This window comes from Pristis pectinata, chromosome 8, assembly GCF_009764475.1.
Source record: "Pristis pectinata isolate sPriPec2 chromosome 8, sPriPec2.1.pri, whole genome shotgun sequence".
Classification (NCBI taxonomy): Eukaryota; Metazoa; Chordata; class Chondrichthyes; order Rhinopristiformes; family Pristidae; genus Pristis; species Pristis pectinata.
Window position 1 is genome coordinate 49,323,777 of NC_067412.1, and position 24,975 is coordinate 49,348,751.

The 24,975-nt window shown below is 41.2% G+C and overlaps 1 protein-coding gene across 2 annotated transcripts in view; it reads left to right on the top strand.

The window, feature by feature from the left end:
- The window catches only part of si:ch211-26b3.4 (connector enhancer of kinase suppressor of ras 2), a 563,588-nt gene that overhangs the window by 287,177 nt on the left and 251,436 nt on the right, over positions 1–24,975 (top strand). For both annotated transcript variants that reach the window (XM_052021060.1, XM_052021061.1), the window contains exons 8-9: positions 610–678; positions 21,497–21,643. In XM_052021060.1, coding sequence (XP_051877020.1) covers positions 610–678; positions 21,497–21,643 — 216 coding nt within the window. The remainder of the gene's footprint in view (positions 1–609; positions 679–21,496; positions 21,644–24,975) is intronic.

A 24,975-nucleotide genomic window follows, 5' to 3' on the forward strand; every position in this document is an offset into this window, starting at 1 on the left:
GTTATAGAGTCATACAGCAAGGAATGACTCAACTCCTTTGGCCCAACTCCTCCATTCCGACCAAGATCTAATCCCATCTAATCCCATTTGCCTGTGTTTGACCCATAGCTCTCTAAACCTTTCCTATTCATGTACCTGTCCAAATGCCATTTAACTGTGCAGACAATTTTAATAACAAGGCCATTTCTGTGACCTGCAAGCCCATCAGGCCAATCTCCTTGATGGAAGCCAAACCTTGCAATTTATTTATTTTATTTTGTAATTATTGAACAGACAACGTGCTTTGGGAATTGTAAGGTTTGGAGTTTCAGGGTAATAATATGAAACATTATCTAATGGGGCCTGAAGCCATGTAAAACTACTTTTTCAAAAGCACTTCGCAGTTTTTTAAGCATTTGTAAAATATTACAATAAAACTCTAGATCTGTATTTTCCTTATTAACTAATTCAAAGGTTAGTAATTCAGAATATTATGAAATCTCATTTCTGTGATCAACTGTGCTTCAAAACTTCATCCTTATTCCTCATGCTTTAATAAGGAGAGCATCCACAGTGTCTTTTTAGTTAATCTTTATTCTCATGTCTCTAATATTATTTCTTTCTCCACAGTCTCCTGCAGACCAGTGCAAGAAGATTCACGCAGGGGATGAAGTAATTCAAGTCAACCACCAAACTGTGGTAAGTAGGTAAAACTGCAGTAAAGATCCATGTTTTATTGATAACTGAGATTTTTCTGAGGTGAAGAGGAGTAGATGTTCCTGATACAGATCACTTCCACTGAAGTACAAAGTGCATGATGCCAAAAAGAGGAAGGATCTGTTTACATGGGGAGCTTCAGAATCGTTGGAGGCAAAGTGACTTCCTATCCAGTTCACCTTCAATGATCCTATTAGTCTCAAGATACCATGGAGTTGTAGTTACAATTCTGACAATTAGTCAATAGCAGAGCCAGAAATTATGCAAGAATCTCAGTGCTGATGATTTTTTGGGAATCACAGGTCTATTAGTAATTTACTTCCACCCAGACAAGCTACATTTCATGTATTCCTGCTCAAATTACTCACATTCTGTCTCCCAAATGTCATTTTCTGAAGGAGAACTCTTTTTATTGTAATTAATTGACTAACTGCTTCCGTCATCCCTCTCAGGAAATGATCTCATAGATTGAATGTTACCTCACTGAAACATTATCTCCACGTACTGCTTCAGAATTCAGCTCTCCCTTCTCCTGTACTTGTGTCCTCTAGTTCTATTGTTACCTCAGTGGATTAGTTTCAACCACATTAAACTCGACTTAGCTGAGAGGGAACCTCCATGAAATTAGAGATGGATAGCGTAAAAGTAATGGATTATTAAAAATTAATTATAGCACACAAATGAGAGAGTTTCAAAGTATAAATGGATGTATTTAACCCATCAAATTTGTGCTGGTTCTACAGAAACGCAGTCCCTCCAGTTAGTCCCTTTTCTTTACTATTTCCCCTTGTCCCTCTCCCCATTTTCTCCTTCAAATATTTAGCCAACTGCACTTTGAAGTCTCCCATTGAGTTTATAAACATCAATTTTTAAGACAATGCATTCCAACTCCCATTTCTTGTGTGAGAAGGGTTTTCCCAGTGTAGCTTCTGGTTCTTTTCCCAATCACCTTAAAACTGTGTCATCTAATTATCAACCGGTCACTGGAACACTTCCTCTACAGTCACTCTCATCAGGCATTCCCTGTGGGGACGTCAAATTCTACAGATTGCATCTGAGAAAGCTGCAGAAGGCTGCAACTAACTTTAAGGAATATTCTCCGTGCTTATGTAGCTCCCCATACTGAGTGTTGGATCACAGTCACACTTCTGCTCCTGTATTCTTCTCCGTAGGCAGTTCCTTGGGACTAAGGATGGCTTGCTACCTTTCCAGTCTTCTAGGTTCTAAGGTGGCTGAAGAAGTCAATGTGGGATCCACAGACTCTGCCACAGATGGGGGTGAGGTGTTTCGGGTGCAGATGAGCGGGTAGTTTGGGAGGTGGTATGTGCCTTCCACCATTTACGCAGGGCTTTTGTGTGCTCCCGATAAATGGACTCAAGGTTCTCAATGCCATCATGAACACTCCTTCTCCATTTTGGACAGTCATAGAACAGGAACAGGCCCTTCAGCCCACCACATTCATGGCGACCATGATGCCAATCTAATTTTTCTTTTAAATGCCTGATTATTTAAATCCCACATAGAAAACACACAAAAGATCAGGCAGCATCTGTGGAAAGACAAACAGAGTTAGTGTTTCAGGCCTGAGACATAGAACATAGAACAGTACAGCACAGGAACAGGCCCTTCGGCCCACAATGTCTGTGCCAACCATGATGCCAAATTAAACTAATCCCATCTTCTTGCACGTAATCAATATCCCTCCATTCCCTGCCTGTTCATGTGCCTGTCTAAATGCCTCTTAAACTTTGCTATCATATCTGCTTCTACCACCACCCCTGGCAGCAATCCCAGGCACCTAGAACTCTTGCCTCACTTGCCTCACACATTTCCTTCAAACTTTCCTACTCTCACTTTAATCCTATACCCTCTAGTATTTGACATTTCCATCCTGGGAAAATGATTCTACCTACCCTATCTATGCCTCTCATAATTTCATATACACCACTCAGCCTCCAACACTCCAGAAAAAACAATCCAATTATGTCCAACCTTTCCTTATATCTAATAATCTAGGCAACATCCTGGTAAACTGCTTCTGCACCCTCTCCAAAGCCTCCACATCCTTCCTGTAATGGGGCAACCAGGACTGCACATAATACTCCAAATGTAGCCTAATCAAAGTTTTATGCAGCTGTAAGGTGACTTGCTAGTCATGGGCCAGGCATCGCTGTGAGTCAGTGGAGATATTACACTTATAAGGGGGCTTTGGGAATATCCCATAATCATTTCTTCTGTTACCTGGCAATCTCTTGCCTTGGTGGAGCTCAGAATATAGTGTCTGTTTTGAGAGTTTGCTGTTGTGTGAATCTTGTGGCTTGCCACTGGAGCTGCCCAAGTGCTAGAGACGTTCATTTGCATATCCTTGCAGTAGAGACAGATTTGGTGGTAGCTTTTAAATGTCTGCTGCAGATGGTCCATGTCTCTGAAGTGTACTAAAGGGCAGGGATCACTGCTGCCTGGTAGACCATGGACTTTGTGATAAATTTGAGCATTTGAGGTTCAAACATTCTTCTCCTCAGAGCTTTACTGGTGAACTCAAAATGCTTTATGATTTTTATTATCAATATCTGCCTTTGTTGAGAGATGGCTCTTAAGATATGGGAAGTCATCCATATTTTCAAGGATCCCATCATGGTTGTACAGCAGGCAAGCGTTTGGGATTTTCAGTGCAAGGTCCATTCCCTCATGTGCTTTAGAAAACAATGACTTGGAATTCAGCCTGCGAATGTGTGCGTGTGCATATACAGAGGTTTGGTTTCTGAAGTTCTGATAATAAAATCAGAAAATGCTGGAAATTCTCAGCAGATCAGGCCACATCTGTAGGAAGAGAAACAGAGTTAACATTTCAGGTCAAAGACCCTTTATCTGAACAGGAAAGGAGACATATCAAGGAGGACAAGGGGGGAGGAAAGTCTCTGATAGGATAAAACTGGAGTGACCATGGGGATAAACTGTAAACAAGGTTATCTGGGCAATAAATGAATGGGAACAGTTTGATAGTGAGAACATAGACAATAGAACATAGACAAAAGAATGCAGGAGTTGCAAAATGCAGAGCAGAAAGCTATGCCCAGTGGATGCAAAGGAGACACATTAGAGACTACATTGGAGAAACCAAATGCAAACTGGATGATTGCTTTGCAGAGCACCTGCGTTCAGTCCACAGGGGTGACCCTGAGCTTCCTTTCACCTGCCACTTTAATTCTCCATCCCACTCCCACTCTGACCTATCAGTCTGTGGTCTCCTATACAGCTACAATGAGGCCCAATGCAAGCTTGAGGAACAGAACCTCATCTTCCATCTGGGCATGTTGTAGCCTCTGGACTCAATAGTGAATTCTACAACTTCAGGCCACTTGATTTCTGTCTGCATCAGTCGTACGTCTGTGATATTGGCTCAACTTGTTTGTTTTAGTTTTTGTTTCTTTCCCCCTTTTTTCTTTGTTTATTTCTCTGGAAGTGGAGGATATGCCTAACCTTTCCTGCCAGGCCCATCTTCCTGCTTTGCATTTTGCAACTTTCACATTCTTTTATCTGTGTTCACACTCTCTAACTGCTCCCATTCATGTGACAAGATAACCTTGTTTATAGCTCCCCATGGTCACCCTGGTTTTGCCCTCTCAGAGTAGTCCTCCCTCCTCCACCCTCCCTGCAGCTTAACAATCTTCCTTTCTCTCCTTCCCAGTTCTGACAAGGGGTCTTCGACCTGAAACATTAACTCTGTTTCTCTTCCCACAGATACAGCCTGACCTGCTGAGATTTCCAGCATTTTCTGTTTTTATTTCAGATTTCCAGCATCTGCCATTTTTTTGATTTTCAAAGTTGTGGTAATGTTGATTTTGGAGTGAGGATGGCGTAAGAGAAAAAGGAAATTGTTCAATCTGTCCATTAGCTCCACATCTTGTTGGACAGGAAGTGCAGAATAAAAGTTTGTGATGAGAAAGATTGAAGAAAATGTTAGGCAGTGACAGAACCCATCTTGAGACCAGTCTGTTACATGATGGCTTGCATGCACCACATTGCAGACATAGATGAAGATGTATATCTGTGGGCTGCCAAATTTGAGAAAGTTGCTCCACAGTCCCCCTTGATTGATGTAGTCAGAGGTAGCATGTGGCTGGGCTTCATCTGGCATCTAGTTAACTATTGAACAGTAAGTGAGTAAATTGCACACTCATATACTAACAACTTCTTCACGCTTCTCCAAACCTTCTAAATTAAATGCAAATATCAAACTGCTGGAGGAACTCAGCAGGACAAGCAGCATCTGTAGAGGCAAAAGGATAATCAGTGTTTCAGGTCATGACGCTGCAGCAGTCCTAATGCAGGGTCTCAACCCAAAGTGTTGACTATCTCTTTGCCTCCACAGATGCTGCTTGTCTCACTCAGTTCCTCCACCAATCTGATTCTTGCTCCAGATTCCAGCATCTGCAGTTTCTTGTGTCTCCTCCTAAATTCAATCCTCATTAGTTCTACTCTTAACTTCTATAATCCTCCCCTTAAAGCATTCACTGGATTAAACTGATTTAACCAATCTGCTATTCCTTAACAGGATAGGAACTTTTTCCACTGTAAATAGTAATGATCTCAAAGTCGTTAATCTGAGTAAAGTCAACTAGTTCTGTGAGTTTGATTTTTCAGGCAACAAAGGCCATTTATTTCAGACTATCTTCTCAATTTTGCTCAAGATGACTAATGCATAAAAACTACTTCAGGATAACCTTGGCAGGAAGAGGTTAAATATAAATGAGGAAAACATTGCATTTTTGTTGTAATTATATTGAAATATGCATTAAATCTATGCTTTTAATTGTGTAAGAGGGTGGCAAAATCACATTAAGGAGAAACAGGCCCACCAGGATTTGGCTAATGAAAAGAAAAGAAACAAATAATGGCATATTACTTGATGCATAGCAAGATTCAACAGTCTATAATCCAAAAGTGAAATATTGCTGATGTTGGAACTCTGAAATAAAAACAGAACAAACTAGAAATACTCAGCAAGTAAGGCAGTATCTATGGAGAGAAAAACAGAGTTAAAGTTCCAGGCCACAGATGTCAACTCACGCCTTTTGCCTCCACAGATGCTGCTCCACTGATGCACTGAGTTTTTGCAGCGTTCTGATTTTGTTCCAGATTCCAGCATCTGCAGTCATTTTTGCAATCCCAGGTTTCGGTTAAGCTTCTTTACTTAATACCCATATGTTGACCATGTCTCATTGGATAGAGGACATAGGCTTTGTAGTTTGAATGATAAACTTGTACTGTTCCAGGTTCTTTTGGGCAGCTTGCTGAAAATAGTTAGAGCTTTTCCAATACCCACATTTAACTCTTTCTTTCTTTCTTTTTCAATCTTTTTATTAGTTTTCAAATTAATACAGATTGATGTATAACATCAATATTTATACATGTAATACAAAGAGATCGGGATAACAATCATAGCATATATAATCATAAAGAACAATAAAATATTAAAAAAATCTGTAGATCCAAGGATCTCTTAGTAAATGAATAAAACATAAAAAAAGGAAAGAAAAAGATTTATTATATAAATTTAAGAAAAAAACCAAATCAATAAAAAAAATTATAAACAATATAAACTAAACAAAAAAAAACTTTTTTAAAAAAAACAAACAACAAAAAAAAAGAGAAAAAATAACTGGGCTAAAATTTCTCAGTAGAAACAGAGCAATATTATGTTGTCAAGTCCGTTCCTCCAAGTTGGAAAGTTATTGAAAGGGGATCTACATCATGTGAAAATATTGAATAAATGGACTCCAAATATCTTCAAATTTAAGTGAAGGATCAACAGTACGACTCCTAATTTTTTCCAAGTTTAAACATGATATAGTTTGAGAACATTTAACTCTTTATCCAGTGATATATCGATGCACACTGTAGATCAAAGGCACAATTGTACAACGAGTAAAGTGGCTACCTCATAGCTCCAGGGACTTACGTTCAATCCTGACTTCTGGTGCTGTCTGTGTAGAGTTTGCACATTCTCCGTGTGACCGAGTGCTTCAGTTTCCTCGTAGGTTAATCGTATTACCCCTATGTGTAGGTGGGTGGCAGAATCTGGGAAGTTGATGGAAATGTGGGGAGAATTAAATGAGATTAGTGTAACTAGATGCTCGATGGTGCTGACCTAGTGAACTGAAAGGCGGTCTCCATGTTGCACAGCTCTAAGCAGAATTTGTTCACTGCCTCAAGATGTGTGCTACTATGTAGTGACTGGTGACCACTCTGGCTGATGAAAATGTCTTCTTGATGCTGATGGTTAGTGCAAATGTCAAAGGGGCTATTCATGAGTATAACTGTTGGCCTTCTTCATGGGCAGAGAATAGAACGTTATCAACAAAATGGGGCTCCATAGCGTGCCTCATTTTTGACTTGATCTTTAGATATTTATAAGATGTAGAATTGGCTTGTCTGAAGATGTTTATCTTCCTTCAAGCTGTCAAAAATACAGAGAAGCAACATAGAGAAAGAGATATCAAAGAGTGAGTGCCAGAACACAGCCCTGCTTCACTTTACCTCTCAGAGTTTTCTTACATCATGTCTACATATTAAAAAGATTATTCATATTTCCATTATATGTTAACTTTATTTTCTGCATTATGCTTTTCTGAGGGAATAATCCACATTTCATTATGCCAGATAATAAAATAATGTCAGATTTTTACAATGAGAAAACATGAATGGTGACTTTTATCAACTCTTGTTTGCTGATGGCTTAAACAAATCTGAATTTGATTTGAAAATAATTGCCTGATGTTTTCATTTACCCATGAATAAATATTTCTGCACAATATTGCATTATAAATAAATAAGAAAAATTTGGAAATGTATTTCATAACACCATTTATAATTTATTAATAAAATTATATTTTATGTCTTCTAATATATTTATTCAAATTATTCAGGGCTGGTTGCAGCCTTGCCCCAAAGCCTGCACCAAGGTGTGATATTGTTTGCCCAAGGTAGTGATTCTCCTCACTTGCAATTGAAGTATGTGCCAGGTACATGATTTACTGGGCATTAAAGAGCAATTGAGAAGATAAGCAGCTTGATCATTTCCTTTATTTTATCAAAAACACATAACTGTTATTGCAAAGCTGCATGATGTAATTATTCTAATTTGTCATCTGTGATATGTAAAGATATATGCAGATGGAAACACAAACAGGGAGGCACAAACTAGGGAAGACATATACCGCGACACACATATGAGAATCAAAATGAACTAATTTTGGAAAAATGTCTTTGGAAGTTACAAACCAGAGCTGCTATAATTGGAATTGCTTCCAATTTCCTTTATGCTCCAGCTAGCCCAAAACCATTTACTGATTACAGACGCCAGATCCAAGAAATTCATTCTCAATTGAGAGCAATGAACACATTATATCTGAGAAGCAACGCTTTATTCTCTGCCCCTGAAATTCAGTCTAATAAATTAATTGAAACTGAATTTCAAAGGCAGAGTACAATCCTGTGCCATTGCTACATAGACCGTTTAATGCTACTAACCAGGGAAGTACTTCTAGATTTGGAAATCTACCAGTGAGGCCAGTAATCATTCACAATTATTCTTGCAAACTCCAGGGTCCCCTCCATGACAATGCCATGTCCAAAGGATTATACCATGCTGTCAAACCACGGGAGCTGCCAATCTTCACCCTAGTTCTGCCAGTTTACAAAACTATCCCTTGCTGGAGGGTGATTATCCCATTGCGCTACTAAATTCCCAGACTGTCCATGGTTGCTCTGCACCCTAATCCCATCTCCCTTCACTCAGTATCATTAAATGTCAGAGGGTATCATTTCCATGGGGCTCCTTCAAATCTCCTTTCTATGGCAACTGGGCTTCTGCCAAAGTGAGTGTCATAGACTGATAGAGAGATACAGCATGGAAGCAGACCTTCAGCCCAACCAGTCTGTGGCAACCACCATTTATGCTAATCCAACATTCATCCCATTTTCTTTTAACTTCTCCCCTCATTTTTATCACTCCCTCCAGATTCTACCACTCACATACACACTAGGAGCAATTAACCTACCAACTCTCACCTCCTTGGGATGTGGGAGTGAACTGGAGCAACTGGAGGAAACCCACGCAGTCACAGGGAGAACATGCAAACTCCACACGGACAGTACCCAAGGTCAGGATTGAACCCAGGTCTTTGAGATTATGAGACAGCGTCTCTACTAGTTACACCATGGTGCCACCATTAGGAGAAAAAAAATCTGTCATTCAACTCTGAGATTTTGCACATCACCCTGTTACGTATTCCCAACTTCAAAACTGCAAATGGACAAATAATAAACGCATAGGTAAAAATTATTTATGACAACAAGATAGAATTCAATGACCAAAGTATTTGGAAAAATACTAGAATACAATTCAATAAAAACAAAATTTATGTTATTCGTCCACTATATACAGTATCAATGGCTTTATGTCTGCAATATGGCATAAATTCTCCTATTGATATTAAACAGGAAACCCTCCAACTAACTGTATGAGGAGCTCTATGGGAGATATGAATTGAAAATGCAAGTTATGACAACCTGAAATATAAACAGAATATGTAAGAAGCATTCAGTAATGTTCCACCAATGTGGTTGTCTTACTGTCTCCTAGGTTCAGTGACAATTAGGGATGGCCAATAAATTGTCTGTAATCCCAGAATGGGGAAACAAGTATTTTTTTGAAAAATATGTTCTCAGTCTAGACATGTGCTAATGAAGGGCCTTTGCCAGAGTAAATGTTAACCTGTCATGTCTCTTTATAAGTGTTATTTATTTCCAGCAATTACAGTTTTTGTTTTATGCATTAACTTCACTGTGGAAAGAAACCAATGAAAGGTAATGAACAGAAGTATCTGCAAAATACATACATTGGCATTCTGTTGCCTGGGTGAAAGAACCTGCAGTTTCCCGACGTAATAAAAAGGGATTGTTTTGTGGTTTTATGCATGGAGGTTTCCAAAAGCCAGCAGTGAACTGACAAGTCACAAATCAGTGATTCTTTTTGTATGGTGATTTCCATTGCCATGGAGACATCCGTCTCTTATTAATGTTGAAAGCTGTTATGCGAATCCTTGGCTGCTTATGCAGCTGTGACTGACTGACACTTTGATGTGCTGAGAAGCCCAACAAATACATTAAGCATGGTAGTAATTTTCAAGATTAAAAATATTGGATGAATGAAATTGAACTTTATAATTTACAGAGGCAGCAGGCATTAATACAACTTCAGGACCTGAATAGTTTCCCTCATCTGTTACCGCCTTTGATCTCTAAGCCTTAACTAGGAAAGTTTTGTGTTGCACTCTCCTTTTAGCCCAGGTGCATCCACAGCTGGATCTTCAGGCATTCGTGCACTGCTCTAGAGGGAATGACATTCCACCTGAGAAGTCTCTGGACCCCTGAAAACTTGCATAAATTACCAGAAGAGTACAGGTTCATTTTAAAGAGCATTCAGCTGTGCCGACCACCATGTCTATCACATATCACTTACTTTGTTTCCTAGAGCTGGTAACTAAAGGGCAATCGTGTGACTCAGGGAAACCCCATCTACCAAGAGCTAATGTTCAACATCAAGCTGCCCGCAATTTTTCAGATTGCTAGCTGAATGTCCCTGAATTTCTGACACCTCAAGATCCAATGGAATTCCTTGCCAGTCCATATTTCATAGTCATACAGCGCAAAAACAGGCCCTTCAGCCCATCAAGTCTGTGTCAGCAATTAAGCATTAAATTGCACTAACTCTACACTAATCCCATTTTACTCTCCACACATTCCCATCAATTTTTCCCAGATTCTAATCCTCACCTACATACTAGGGACAATTTGCAGTGGTCAATTAACTTACTAACCCACATGTCTTTGGGATGTGGGAGGAAACCAGAACACCCAGGAAAACCCACACAGCCATAGTGAGGCTGAGGTCAGGGTTGAACCCAGGTCACTGGAGTTGTGAGGCAGCAGCTCTTCTAGGTGTGCCACTGTGCCACCTAGTGTTTTCCATTTCAATCATTGGTTTTGCTGATTGTGATAACATTCAGTTTATGGCTGAACGTAACCACAAAGATCCTCAGATGGTTTGTAGTTTGTCTAGTACAACAATAGGCAAACTCTGCTATCAGTGGTGAGCCACCTGTTCTCCCTGTAGTGTATGGGATTTTGAGGATCTGCTGGTGTTGACTTGCTGCTTGAAATTGATCCCAGCCAAAAATGGGAGATTTTCTGTGATAGCAGAGCCTTGTACTGTATGCCAGAACAAGCCCTGTCCATGAAATGATTTTAACGTTGACAACCGGATAAACTGACGGTTGCATCTGTCAGGGACTTTGAGTACATATGAATGCTCTCATGATTCAGAAACATTCAGAAAGGTCCAAATGACAATGAAACAATTAAAAATGTAAGATTACTGAAAAGTAAACAATGAAAACAGATAAAATCAATTACAGACATTTAAATAAGCAGTAAAAATAATGAATATTCGCTCATTTTTAGCCCTTTCAACCTTTCCTCTCCATTTAAATTAGTAAAATCACTGCTGGTTTAGGGATAGATTTCCGAGAAGTATTGCTGGGAAAATGCATCAAGTTCACACTCTAACCACTGGACTCATCAAGGAGCCACAGTTGGAATCCAGATGGCAATACAGCTAACAGCCAGATCTGGATGAGAGAGGTCATTTATTTCCTCTCAGGTTCGCAGTCCTGATTGGTATCCATAGATTGTTTGAGTGGGACAGTGTCAGGTGACTGTGCTGCTCTCTACAATTGATTACCTTACCAACACTTGCTGGCATTAAAATTCTATTGCATACTGCAACATTCTTCAGCAGTACGCAATGGAAATTTATCATCAATTTTATTGTAAATGGCGCTGTGGTTTGCTGGTAATGCATGGGGAGGGGCGGTGGTATGATCGTCCGGATTCTTTTCTTTTGATATGCATAGGCACAAAGGTTGCTGGACATAAATAGTTACAACAAAAGTCATGTCACCTATGTCTTGGCATCACTTGTGTAAAAATTTTCTGTGTGTGCAAATACCAAAATAAGTTTTATTCAGAGCAGTGAGGCATGCTTTGGTGATAAGTTGAAGATGAACTGACCTCACCCAGACTCTTGCTAAAGAATCCAATACTTCTTTTATCTTCCCTGTAGATTATCCTTGAAGTAAGTTTTTTTAGTTTGTGGTCCCGTTCCCTGCTCAGCCCCTCCTCCAACTACTTCACCAGACCCTGCCGTCAATATCCTGAGGCTACTGTTGTAAGAAATGGTTCTTTGAGGTCTTAAAGGACAAGGACTCTGGACACAGTCTTTGGAGTTTAAAAATGGTTTATTCACAAAGACAAAGGCGGGGATAGAATGAATCGGAACGGATGCACACTCGCGCCCCCACACACAGGTGATCGCGAAAGTGGGGGGGGATATCGCAACGAGGGTGAGATGCGGGCGCGTGTGCGCACACGCGCGCACACACACACACACACACACACACACACACACACTCACACAGAGCAAACTGGTTACAAATGATCAGGGAAAAAACAATACAATGCCTGACTCCCTGACTCTGTACAAGCATTGGCTCTATGGTCCCAGGGATACTTAACTAATTTCTATTAAGCAGTGCACAGCTTACCTCAACATCCCTCAGAGATGAACAAAAGGGCCAGCAAACAAGCATGTGGCAATCTTTATACTGCTGGAGGGCTGGGTAGAGCCAGCCCAGGTAATTCAAACAAGCCAATGATTCATTGGCCAGGTACAAAAGGTGTGTAGAGGGGCCAGTTGTTTACGGTGTGCACTAATGGGTGGGTGGAGCCAGACCTTGATTGACAGTGGTGTCGCTTTCGACCATGTGCTCAATGGTGTCACATGACAGCCATGACCTTTCACACTACAGCTACAAAATTGCCAGTTGCCCTGTTCAATCTCCTCCCTGGGTAACGCTGGCCCCAGCCCTGCCACCTCCCATCCAAGACCATGACCCAATTCTCCCCCTTAATGATGACCTCACCACCACCATCTTGACCCTGACCTGATTGTCTCTTCAACCCACCCCAGCTCCTGTTCCATCTTCTTCTCCTCCCCAACCCCATTAAATTTTCCTCTGACAATGGCTGCTCCTCTCATTCCCACAGCCTCTTGTCTAATCCATCCCTACTAACCCCAACCCTCATCCAGTCGTCCCTCTCTACCCCTTAATCCTCCTACCCATCTACTTGAGATCCACTACCCAACTGACTTCTTCCATTAGCTCCACATTGGTGGGAACTATTGACAGCACAAAGTATATAGTCATGTCACACTAGGCAGGTGCTTACTGTTCTGGACCTCATATGCACCAGAATTTCTCTGCTGTTGAGCCTTGACTATAACAGGCACAATTTTGAGCTCACTCTCTTGGCTAATTTATGAAAAAGATCAGAGTGGTTGGAGATTGGATTGTGTCTGGAACATTTTGTTCAAAACTGTTGATTAGGGGGCATTTAGTTCCAGACTCAGGAGTGTATCCTCAGATTTTCCACTTCCAATTACATGTCAAAACTGGAATATGATTTAAATTTACTAATTCAATACTACCATTAGACTTCAACTGGACACTTTAATTAAATATCGCATCATGCAATAGATGTTTAAATATCTCTGCCTTACCAAATTAACTATTGGGTTCTTCAATTGTAAAAGAATTATAAGAACTCTCATGCTCTGTCATTCAGTAAGATCATAGTTGATCTCTTACCTCAGTGCCAGCTCCTGCACCATCCTCATATCCCTTGATTTTCTTCGCATAAAAAAATCTATCAATCTCTGTCTTGAATATACTCAGTGACTGAGCCTTCACAGCCATCCTGGGCAGAGAATTCTGAAAGATCACTGCCTCAGGGTGAAGAAATTTCTTCTCATCTCAGTCCTGAATGGTCTACCCCCTAATTGAGACTGACTTCATGATTTTAAACACCCTAGCCAGTGGGAACTTCAGCTCTCTTTTCACCCTGCCAAGGATGAAAGAATTTTGAATATTTGTGAAAGGTCACCTCTCATTCTTCTAAAGTCAAGAGAGCATGGGTCCATTTGTTTAACTTCTCCTCACAGGATAGTCCCTCCTATTCCAGGAATCAATCTGGTGAACCTGCATGGTACTCCCTCCATTTCAAGTATATCCTTTCTTAGGTAAGTATTCTGGACCTGTGCACAGTATGCCAGGTGCACTTTCAACAGGACCAAATTGAGCAAGTTGTCTCTATTCGAACTTTCTTGATTTTGAATCAGTCCAGAAGTCCAGGTATGACCTTCAGAAGGCTATTGCAACTGCAAAGAGGCATTTTCAGATTAAATTGGAATCATGGATGGATGATCTACAGTTGTGGCAGGGCTTGCACAATATAACTTCCTACAAGGCAAGATCAGTTAGCATAAGTGACAAAGACACATCATTCCTGGATGATCTCAATGCCTTTTATGCATGCTTTGATAGGAAGAACTGTGACACACCCACACGAGCCCCCACATCTCCAGATGACTCTGTAATCTCAGTCTCTGAGGTCGACGTCTGGACATCCTTCAAGAGGCTGAACCCACGAAGGGCATCTGGTCCAGATGGCATACCAGGCTGAGTACTAAAGATGTGTGCGGACCAACTAGCTGGAGTTTTTATGAACATGTTCAACCTGTCACTTCTGCACTCTGAGGTTCCCACATCTTCAAAAGGACACCTATTGTACCGGTGCCCAAGAAGAGCATGATGACCTGCCTCAATGACTACTGTCTGATAGTGTTTACGTCGACCGTAATGAAGTGCTTTGAGAGGTTGGTTTTGGTGTGAATCAACTCCTGCCTCACAGATGACCTGGATCTGCCTCAATTTGCCTACCACCACAACAGGTCAACAGCAGATAGGATTTCTCTGGCTCTTCACTCTGGTCTGGATCATCTGGACAACAGGAACTCATATGTCAGGCTACTATTCATTAACTACAGTTCAGCATTCAACATAATCATCCCATCCAAACTCATCATCAAGCTTCAAGACCTCTGTACCTCTCTCTGCAACTGGATACTTGATTTCTTCATCGGCAGAGCTCAACCAGTGAGGATCGGTAACAAAATCTCCTCCTCGTTGATCATCAACACAAGTGCACCTCAAGGCTGTGTGTTTAGCTCCCTGCTCTGCTCCCTATACATGCATTGATTGTTTGGCTAAGCACAGCTCCAATGCCATATACAAATTTGCCTACTGTTGTTGGACGAATCACAGGTGGTGATGAATAAGCATACAGGAGCAAGATCAGACACCTGGTTGAGTGGTGCGGCAACAACAACCTCTTGCAAAACTTGTATAAATCTTCCCAAGTGGCTAAGCGTATGCATGTCTTTATCTACTTCTTTATTATCAGTCCACCCGTTGCTCAGTGATGATCACTTTCATGGTTCTGCCTTTTAATTTGGACCTCTTTTTTTTCTTATCTATTAGTTCCCACACAGAACAATGACAATTGGATCTCCCCAACCTCCAAAAGTCCCTCTCATGCCCCAAGGAGATTTCCTGAGCACTATGACTCAGTTTGCAACAGATGTTAATGGCCTTTTCATGAGACCTTTGGTCTTCTGATTGTGGTTGCTGAGAATGGTATCTGTCCCTTTACACAAACTGTCTGCTGCCACCGCTTCATTCCTTTGCACGGCTCCAACCTGTGCCACGGTGCTGTGGTCATTTTGCTCATTCACCCTACAGTCTCTGCTCTTGACTACACAAGCTTCAAAAATTGTCTACTTGTTGGACAGAGTACAATGGCTAAGGCTTCTCCATGGCAACCTTCTGGATCCCCATACCAGCAGTCACTTGTAGTCACCATTCACCAGCGCACACCCTCCTGTCCCTCTTAACCAATTCTGAATCTAAGTGGTATGACCGTCTTGTGTACAAAGTGTCCAGATAACTCTCTCCCTCCCTGCTGCAAGGATGTGCCCATATCTCAAGCTCTAGCTCATTAACAGAGGCAGAGTTCTTGAACTGCAGACACTTACTGCAGATGTGCTCACTATTGATCTCAATGGTGTCCATCGGCTCCCCATACCATATCTGCAACACATCACCTGTCATGCCATGCCTATTTAAATAAAATTTACTTAAACAGTTAATTAAATTATCAACCAGATATATATGCTTTTAATTATAGTTCTGTTTGGTCACTGATCTAGTTTTGGGATATCCATGCAGTAGATTATAACTTAGACCAGATCTCTTCAAGATGGATAAAAGACACTGCAATATAACAAGCCAGGTTATCTTAGTAAACCAAAGATAAATATGTTATTTTTAATCCTATAATGCTATCTTTAAATATAAAACTGCATCTTTGCTATTGCCTCAGTGAAGTCCCTTACTCATCAAAGTCCACACCCCAGGGATGCAGCAGTAATAGACAGTAAGTTAATCAGTTCCAGCTGGTTGCCTAATTGATTGGAAGACTGGCGGTCAATTTGTTTGGCACTTGTTACTGCTTGTTGATTACTGAACATGAAAATTACAAGGTTAAGGAAATCTAAGGGTAAAACTGAATTAATCAAAAACTTTTTAAAATTAAATCATCCACGTAGAAAAACACACACTCGATAGCCACTGTATATTATACTAAACAATGCTGGGTTTTAGCGGAGCCCACAGGTTTACATCGCAGGCTTCCACAAGTTCTGAGTCAACTGACAGTAATTCCAGATCAGAAGTTATCAAATTAAGTGGTGGACTGGTGGGGAACTTGTTTACCACTTGTTCTTAATTGCTTACCACTGCAAATGAAGACGACAAGGTTAAGTAAATCTAACGACAAAGTAGACAAACAAGTATTTGAAATTAAGTCACCCTGCTTATTCACCAGAGCCTATGCTCTCTAGACATGGCATTCAGTGGGCACTGCACTGTGTGCTTACAAAACCACAGATTAATATTCCCAGGTTCCACAGATTCATGGGAATTGCAATTTCTTGTAAGAATTGAAGCATTAGGAAAAGAGCATTCAACTCTTTTCCATCGATTGACTGCATAAAATCCCTATGTATCAGTGAAAATGATGAATATTTAGAAACAAAAATTGCAATTAAACTGTATCTGAAATGCTTTAGAACTGACCAGAAATTAGACTCACTGAAATGTACACCTGAGTTTAGCTTATAGCTTTAATTTAGTCTTTTTTTTGGTGCAGCAAGTGGGAATTATGCTATTTGACAGCCCTGTTGCGAAAGGCCATTTGTTCAGATTCACTAGTGGAAACTGGAATCACAGAAGTATAAATCCCAAGAGTATCTGAGCATAGTTGTTCACCCACTAAGCCCACGGATGTACTCACTTGGAGGGAGTATTTATTCCATGTCCTGGCGAGCAAACACTCACCCATGTGTGTTTTTCAGTGCTGTGACTTAGCATTGTAATCTTTTTCTGTGTGTGAGAAAAATCACCTCGCTTGTCCCCAATTAGGCCTTAAATATTTTGTTTTCAAATGTGAAGATGGAGGCTGCTTAGGATCCAAAACTACTGTCTGCTTCCTGTAGTTACCTGTAAAGTAACAGCCCTAACAGAATGGCAGATAGGTTGCTATGCCTGAAATTCATGTTGAAAGTATATTTATTTTTACAGAAACATAATATGCAATCCACTATCAGAGTTTCTTTAAAGCAATTTAAATAGAAATGAAAGTTAGGATAAATCTTCCTAACTAGCCAAGTGTATTTGTGTCTTTATCAACTTCTTTATTATTAGTCCATCCATTGCTCAATGGAGTTAAAGGCACCATATCTGGAATTAAAGGCAGATTTCAGGTCAGTTCTGATGGATTATCATTGCCCTGAAATGTAACTCTTTCTCTCCCCACAATTGCTGCCTGACCTGCTGAGTCTCAGCACCATTCTCTGTTTTTATTTGGGATTACCAGCATCTGCAGTTCTTTTGAGAAAATAAATGTACTCTCGGGTACATCCTCCTTGGATATTTTTGATAAAGAGATAACATTTCTGAGTTGGTAATGCTTGCTCCATTATATCAATGCCCACACTACAGTAGTTCTCCATTGGTTGTACCTGAAGTATTTTGCAATTCTGCAAAAACTTCATACTTCATCTGCCTGAACCCTGAAATTTCCTTCTGAAACATTACTTGGCTCTCCATGTCCCTCTCCTCTTATAAGTCAGTGCTTAAAATTTACTTTAAAGGCCTCTAAGTGACAGATGTCTCAGGAATAGAAGGTATATTCCGATTGGTCAACGTCAGAATCCAAATCTAGAGATCCCGAGCGGACAAAGATTGAACAATAACCAAAAGAGAAAATCTATGACAAATGTCTGGTATGGAGAATACAACCAAATGTAGAATAAATCAAAATGCAGAATACGAATTACACTCAGAATACAATTAAATGCAGAATGCAATCAAAATATACGTCAAATACGCAGGAAGAAATTGAAAAAAATGATTTAGAAAGAACAACTATGTGAAACTGTAGGCTTTAACCCACACAGTTGTATTCTACCGCAATCTGTAGCCTCATGGCCTGGAAAAGATTGTTCATCTGCTACACCTTCGAATCATGGCAGTCCCAGCACACTCATCAGAATAAAAATGTCATGTCAACTTTTTGAGTGGAGACCACTGACCAAGGAGGCTTTGTGGTAGACCTCACATTATTTCAGAGAATAATAGCTTCTTCCGGTGAGAGATAGAGTTCTCACATGGTCCTCATGCTGTCAACTTGAGGAGGAGGTTAATAAGCTCTCCTTGAACAGAAAGCCTGTGTAGCAGCAATGTGATCCAAACTCTGACATATGCTATTCATCATTTTCCACCACTTGAATGATCTAGAAGCTGAGAAACTTAGTTTCACCTCTACAGGCAGAGCAGTCCAAGCACAGGGGCTTGGTGGGAATCTACTTGAAGAAGTTACTGTATCTCTGTTATCAGTGCCTCAAAAAATCATAGCCTCTGCTTGGATTATTTCCTTGACAGATTTAGGTAGAAGCATTGCTCCATCATGACTTGGCAGAATAGGCTTACCTGGCTCAAGCCCTTCTCCAGCTCATCCCTGCATCTTTAATCAAGAAGGTCTTTTCTTCAGCCCTTCTCCTCCTGCTGCTGGTCATGTTGGTGGCTCAACAGGCCCACCTTTGGAAAAAATAGAAACCTTCATCCCAGCAAAAAGAAAACTCAAGCATTACTGCTCTCAGTTATAGCCCAGCTGGCCCAGACAAGATCTCCTCCAAGGCAATCCCCAACAAACTGCAAGCAACTAATGATCCATTTATAAAGTGCCAGCTCACGCATTTTCCTGCTGTTTAGATCTGCTTCCCTGTGTGCATGAACCATGTTGTCGTGGCTTGCAAGTTTACCGAATTTGACTGGATAGACATCAAATGTTTGCTGCCTGTGGATTGGTGGTACTGCTGCTTATTCTGTATGTGTTGGGGGTGTGTGTGTGTGTGTGTGTGTGTGTGTGTGTGTGTGTGTGTGTGTGTGTGTGTGTGTGTGTGTGTGTGTGTGTGTGTGTGTGTGTGTGTGAGAGAGAGAGAGAGAGAGGGAGACAGAGACACTTGTGGATTCACATGATCCTATCAGTATGTGGAAACCACAGTGTAATATATGATGATGAATAATGACCAATTATTCAAGTACATAAGGATCATATCACCTTAGTGATTATGAATTATTTGATCGAATTTCCAAGTCTTTATCTTTCACTGTCTGTCTTACTTTATGAATCTCACACTAAGGACTCAGTATTAAATCTCCCCTAGACCTCATGCACCACCATTTCATTTCTCCAGTTTGTGAACTACTTCAACAAGCACTTTTTTTTCCTTTTAACTGCTTTGTTTTCTCATCGCCATCACTTTTCTTGGATTTCTGAATGTTATAATTAATATTTTTGACCATCACTGTTGTCTGGTCCAAGTTCTTCTCCACATCAGAACCCAAAGACTTATGCTATAAATGATCGAGCACTAGGGACTGTAATGGAACACAGGGACCTAGAAGTACAAGTGCATAGTTCATTGAAAGTGGCATCACAGGCAGATAGAGTGGTGAAAAAGGTGTTTAGCACACTGTTCTTTATCAGTCAGGGCATTGAGTATAGGAGTTGGGACATTATGTTGCTGTTGTATAAGTCGTTGGTGAGGCCACACTTGGAGTACTGTGTACAGTTATGGTCACCCTGTTATAGGAAAGACATGTTTAAACTAGAAAGAGTGCAGAAAAGATTTACGAGGATGTTGCCAGGACTAGAGAGTCTGAGTTATAGGGAGAGGCTGGCCAGGCTACGTCTTGATTCCTTGGATCGTAGGAGAAAGAAGGCAACCTTATAGAAATGTTTAAAATTGTGAGAGGCATAGATAAGATGGATGGTAAGTCTTTTCCCCAGGATAGGGGAGTCCAAAACTAGGGGGCATAGATTTAGGTGAGAGGGGAAAGGTTTAAAAAGGACTTGAGGGGCAACTTATTCATGCAGAGGGTGGTGAGTATGTGGAACAAGCTGCCAGAGGAAGTGGTTAAGGCAGGTACAAAAGTATCATTTAAGAAGCACTTGGATAGGTACATGGAGAGGCAGGGCTCTGGGCCGAATGCAGGAAATCGGGACTAGATGGGTGGGGAACCATGGTTGGCATGGACTTGTTGGGCCAAATGGCCTGCATCTGTGCTGTATTGCTCTATGACTCTAAGCAATTAATTACCCCCTTTAAATAGCAGCAGTGCAAGACTGTTTCCTCCTGGAAAAAATCTATGCATGGGACCTGTCCCACATAATAAAGTTATGCAGTACTGGATTCAATTTCCAGGCCTTTATCTCTTGCTGTCTGTCTCTGTACAACTCTTACACTTGCAACTATTGCAACTCCAAAATATAAACCAAACTCCCCTCTATGTCAATCCCCAACAAACTGCAAGCAGATGGCGATCCTTTCATAATTGGGCATAAGGTACAATTCTTGCAGAAAGACACGTAGAACTCTGGGCCTGGAGAGTGGACCAATGGTGAGGCCAGATCAATGGAGCATTGCTTTAGTGGGACAAGACTGATCCATAAGAACGAACAAGACATATGATGTGATTAAGCTGGAGAGAAGGTGCAGAAAAGATTCAAAAGGATGTTGCTAGGACTGGAGGTCTTGAATTATAAGGGGAGAGTGGATAGGCTGGTACAGTTTTCCCTGGAGTAGGGGAGGCTCGAAGGTGACCTTATAGAGGTTTATAAAATCATGAAGGGCATAGGTAAACTGGATGGTTACAGTCTTTTTCCCAGGGTAGGGGTGTCTAAATCTGGAGGGCATAGGTTTGAGTTGAGAGGGGCAAGATTTAAAGAGGACCTGAGAGGCAAGATTTTCACGCAGTGGGTGGTAGGCATATGGGAACTGCCAGAGGAAATAGTAGAGGCAGGTACAATTACAATGTTTAAAAGATGTATGGACAGGTACATGGATAGGATATGTTTAAAGAGGTATAGGCCAAATGCAGGCAAATGGAACTAGCTCAGGTAGGCACCTTGGTTGGCATGGATGAGTTAGGCTGAAGGGCCTGTTTCTGTGATGTATAACTCTATGATCTAATTGAATGGCGGAGCAAGGTTTATAAATCTAGTCCTATATCTTGGGTTCTTCTTTGAATACTTATATTTATTTAAATGCAAAATACATTCATCATTTGTTTCTTAGAATTCCATTCATTTCAAATTTTTAGTTTGGAGAAAGACTTCATTTATCATTCTCTCTCTGGTTACTTGGTCACAGGTGGGATGGCAGCTGAAGAATCTTGTCAATGCACTCAGAGAAGATCCCAGTGGGGTCATTTTGACTTTGAAGAAACGACCACAGAATACGCTCACCTCTGCTCCTGCGCTGCTGAAGAATGTGAGGTGGAAACCTTTAGCATTACAGGTAAGCTGTGTCCTCTTGAAATACAATCTGATGCCATCGGATTGAAAGTCTGTCAGCATGACAGATGTGTCCAATAAAAACATTGACTAGTTCAGGTTTAACACAGATGGGCAAATGACTTATTAAGAACACCATGGTAACTAATTACAAGGCTTGGACTGTGAATTCTATTTTTAGACAAGATTTTTTACCTCATTTAAAACACAGATCAATGGTAATATTTCCTTTCTGGACAAGCAAACGTGTAACAATTTTCTTTTGCAATCTTTTAACGATTCACAAGGTCATTCTTTTGTAAGCTGTCCTTGCCCTCTATTTTGGCAAGTATAGTTTACACTGAGTGATGTTTTAACCCCAGTTTTGATCTCCTTGGCTATTTATCCCTGCTGTTCTAGATAGCCATGTGAATAGGAACAAAAGATAAAGAGGCAGGACTGGGCCAGAAGGTTGATTCGCTCACATGAGCCCTAAAGTAGGCATAAATGTTTTTTTTTCTGGTTAGCAAGATGTAACGAGTAGGAACACAAGAGATCAGATGCTGGAATCTGGAGCAACAAACGAACTGCTGGAGGAACTCAGTGTGTCAGGCAGCATCGGTGGAGGGAAATGGATAGTCAACATTTTGGGTCAAGACCCTTCATCTGGACTGAAAGGTAGAGGGGAGATAGTCAGTATGAGGAGGTGAAGCAAGAGCTGGCAAGCAATAGGTCAATCCAGAAGAGGAAGGGTGATAGGGAGATGGAGGAGGGAAGAGTGGAAATAGCGACAGAGGCTGGGAGGTGATAGGTGGAGGCAACAAAGGGCTGAAGGTGATGGAATCTGATCGGGGAGGAAGGTGGAGCATGGAATCAAGTGAGGGAGGTGGGGAGGGCAGGTGGGAACAGTGGGGTGAGGGGACCCAGTGGAAAGAATTTGTGGGTGCAACGCAGATGGAGGGGTGGAGGACGGGAGAAAAGGAGGAAGAAGTAGGGTGTTGGGGAGGACGGGTGTAAGAGGAACTCATGAGGAGAGAGAAAAGTAATGAGTGGTGCCCCTAAGGGATCAGCACTGGGGACTGGCTCCTTGGAGACAAAGAGTATCTACTTAAGACATGGCTGATGACACATTTGGAGAAATCCATCCAGTCAGACCCAGGAGCACTCTGATCAAAAGATCTAACAGAAGTCTAAAGTCTGATGAAAGAATACTTTGAATATTATCTATGTGGATTTTCAGAAGCCATGTAAAAAGCCAGTTAACAGAATTGAGACTTGTCAATGTAAGCAATGGGTCAGTGGCAGTATGCATAAGAAGTTGGCTTAAGGACAGAAAGCAAAGAATAGTGGTAAGCAGTTGTTTTCCATAATAGATGATAGCAGACAGTGGTGTTCTCCAGCGGTCAGTGTTGGAACCACAGCATTTTATTTGAAATATATTAATGACTTGGATGTGAGTTCGTAGGGTAAAATTATAAAAATAGCAGTTCATATAAAATTTGGATATAAAGTAAGTAATGCAGAAGATAGTAAAAGAATGGGTAGACAAATGTCAGATTAAATTCAGTACAGATGAGTGTGAAGTGATGAACAGTGTTAACCAGATGCCACAGATCTGAAGTATGCAGGAACAGAGGGATTCAAGTGGAAATGTGTGTAAATCTTTGGAACTGGAAGGTAGGAGATGTTGACAGAGTGATGAATAAAACATTTAGGATCACAGGTTTTATACAAAGAGGCATGGAGCACAAGAGCAGGGAAGGCATGTTCAACTTCTGTAAAAGACTGTTTAGACCACAACTGGAATACTGCTTCCATTTCTGGTCACTGCACTTTAGGGAGTATGCGTCCTGGAGAGAGTGTAGAAAATATTTACGAGAATGGGTCCAGCAATGAGGGAGTACAGGTGTAGTGTTAGATTGAAGGATCTTGGATTGCTTTCCATGGAACAAAGAAGTTCAATAAGAAATTTTGTGGAGTTGGGTGAAAAAGTAGTGGACTTAGATAGGCTAAGGTTAGACGGAATTGTTCCCATGAGCAGACAGTTCAAAAACCAAAAGCAATTGGAAAGGCACTTGTGAGATTTGCAAGGCCATGGGGAAAGAGCAGGGGAATGGGACTGATTGGTTTGCACAATAGAGAGCTATCATGGACACAATGAGTGGAATGGCCTCTTTCTCTGGGCAATTGAGCAAGTGATCAACCTCCTAAAGATGTGCTTTGGGTGTTGTAACAGATCTGGAGAGCACCTCCAGAATGGTGGTGACACAGTGCCCACATACAGTATTACCCAGTAGTGAGGGTTGGACCTGTAAGAGGCACAAGCTAGAGACGATTAGACATCTTTGGGCAAGGGAAAAGAGCAAGAGATGGGGGAAGACTATCCAGGGAACACAAGAAAAGCTGCACATTTTGCTGCTGAAGATGACTGGATGCTGTTTTTAGCTTAGGGTTCACAGATCCCATCAGTCTGCCTAGCACTTCCACCAATGCAGAACAGTATTCCAAACAGCCATGTCATGTATGCCTGACCAAACCACAATCCACGTCTCCATATCCCACATCGGTTAAAAGCTGCTTGCCAGGCACAAGTCAAAAAATTGCATGACCAGAAAGAGGTGTCAAGAGCTAACTTCTTGTGTGAATTTAGAAAACTGAAGCCTTACACCCTAACACTGTATAGAACAATAGAACAATTACAGCACAATTCAGGCCCTTCGGCCCACAAAGCTGTGCCGAAACATGTCCCTACCCTAGAAATTACTAGGCTTACCCATAGTCCTCTATTTTACTCAGCTCCATATACCTATCTAACAGTCTCTTGAAAGATCCTATCATATCTGCCTCCACCACCGTTTCTGGCAGCCCATTCCACGCACTCACCATTCTCTGAGTAAAAAACTTACCCCTGACATCTCCTCTATATCTACTCCCCAGCACCTTAAACCTATGTCCTCTGTGGCCACCATTTCAGCCCTGGGGAAAAGCCTCTGACTATCTACCCAATCAATACCTCTCATCATCTTATACACCACAATCAGGTTCCCCCCTTATCCTCCGTCTCTCCAAGGAGAAAAGGCCGAGTTCCCTCAACCTGCTTTCATAAGGCATGCTCCGCATCCCAGGCAGCATCCTTGTAAATCTCCTCTGCACCCGCTCTATGGCTTCCACATCTTTCCTGTAGTAAGGCGACCAGAACTGAGCACAATACTCCAAGTGGGGCCTGACCAGGGACGTATATAGCTGCAACAGTACCTCACAGCTCCTAAATTCAATTCCCCGATTGATGAAGGACAATACACCATATGCCTTCTTAACCACAGAATCAACCTGCGCAGCCGCTTTGAGCGTCCTATG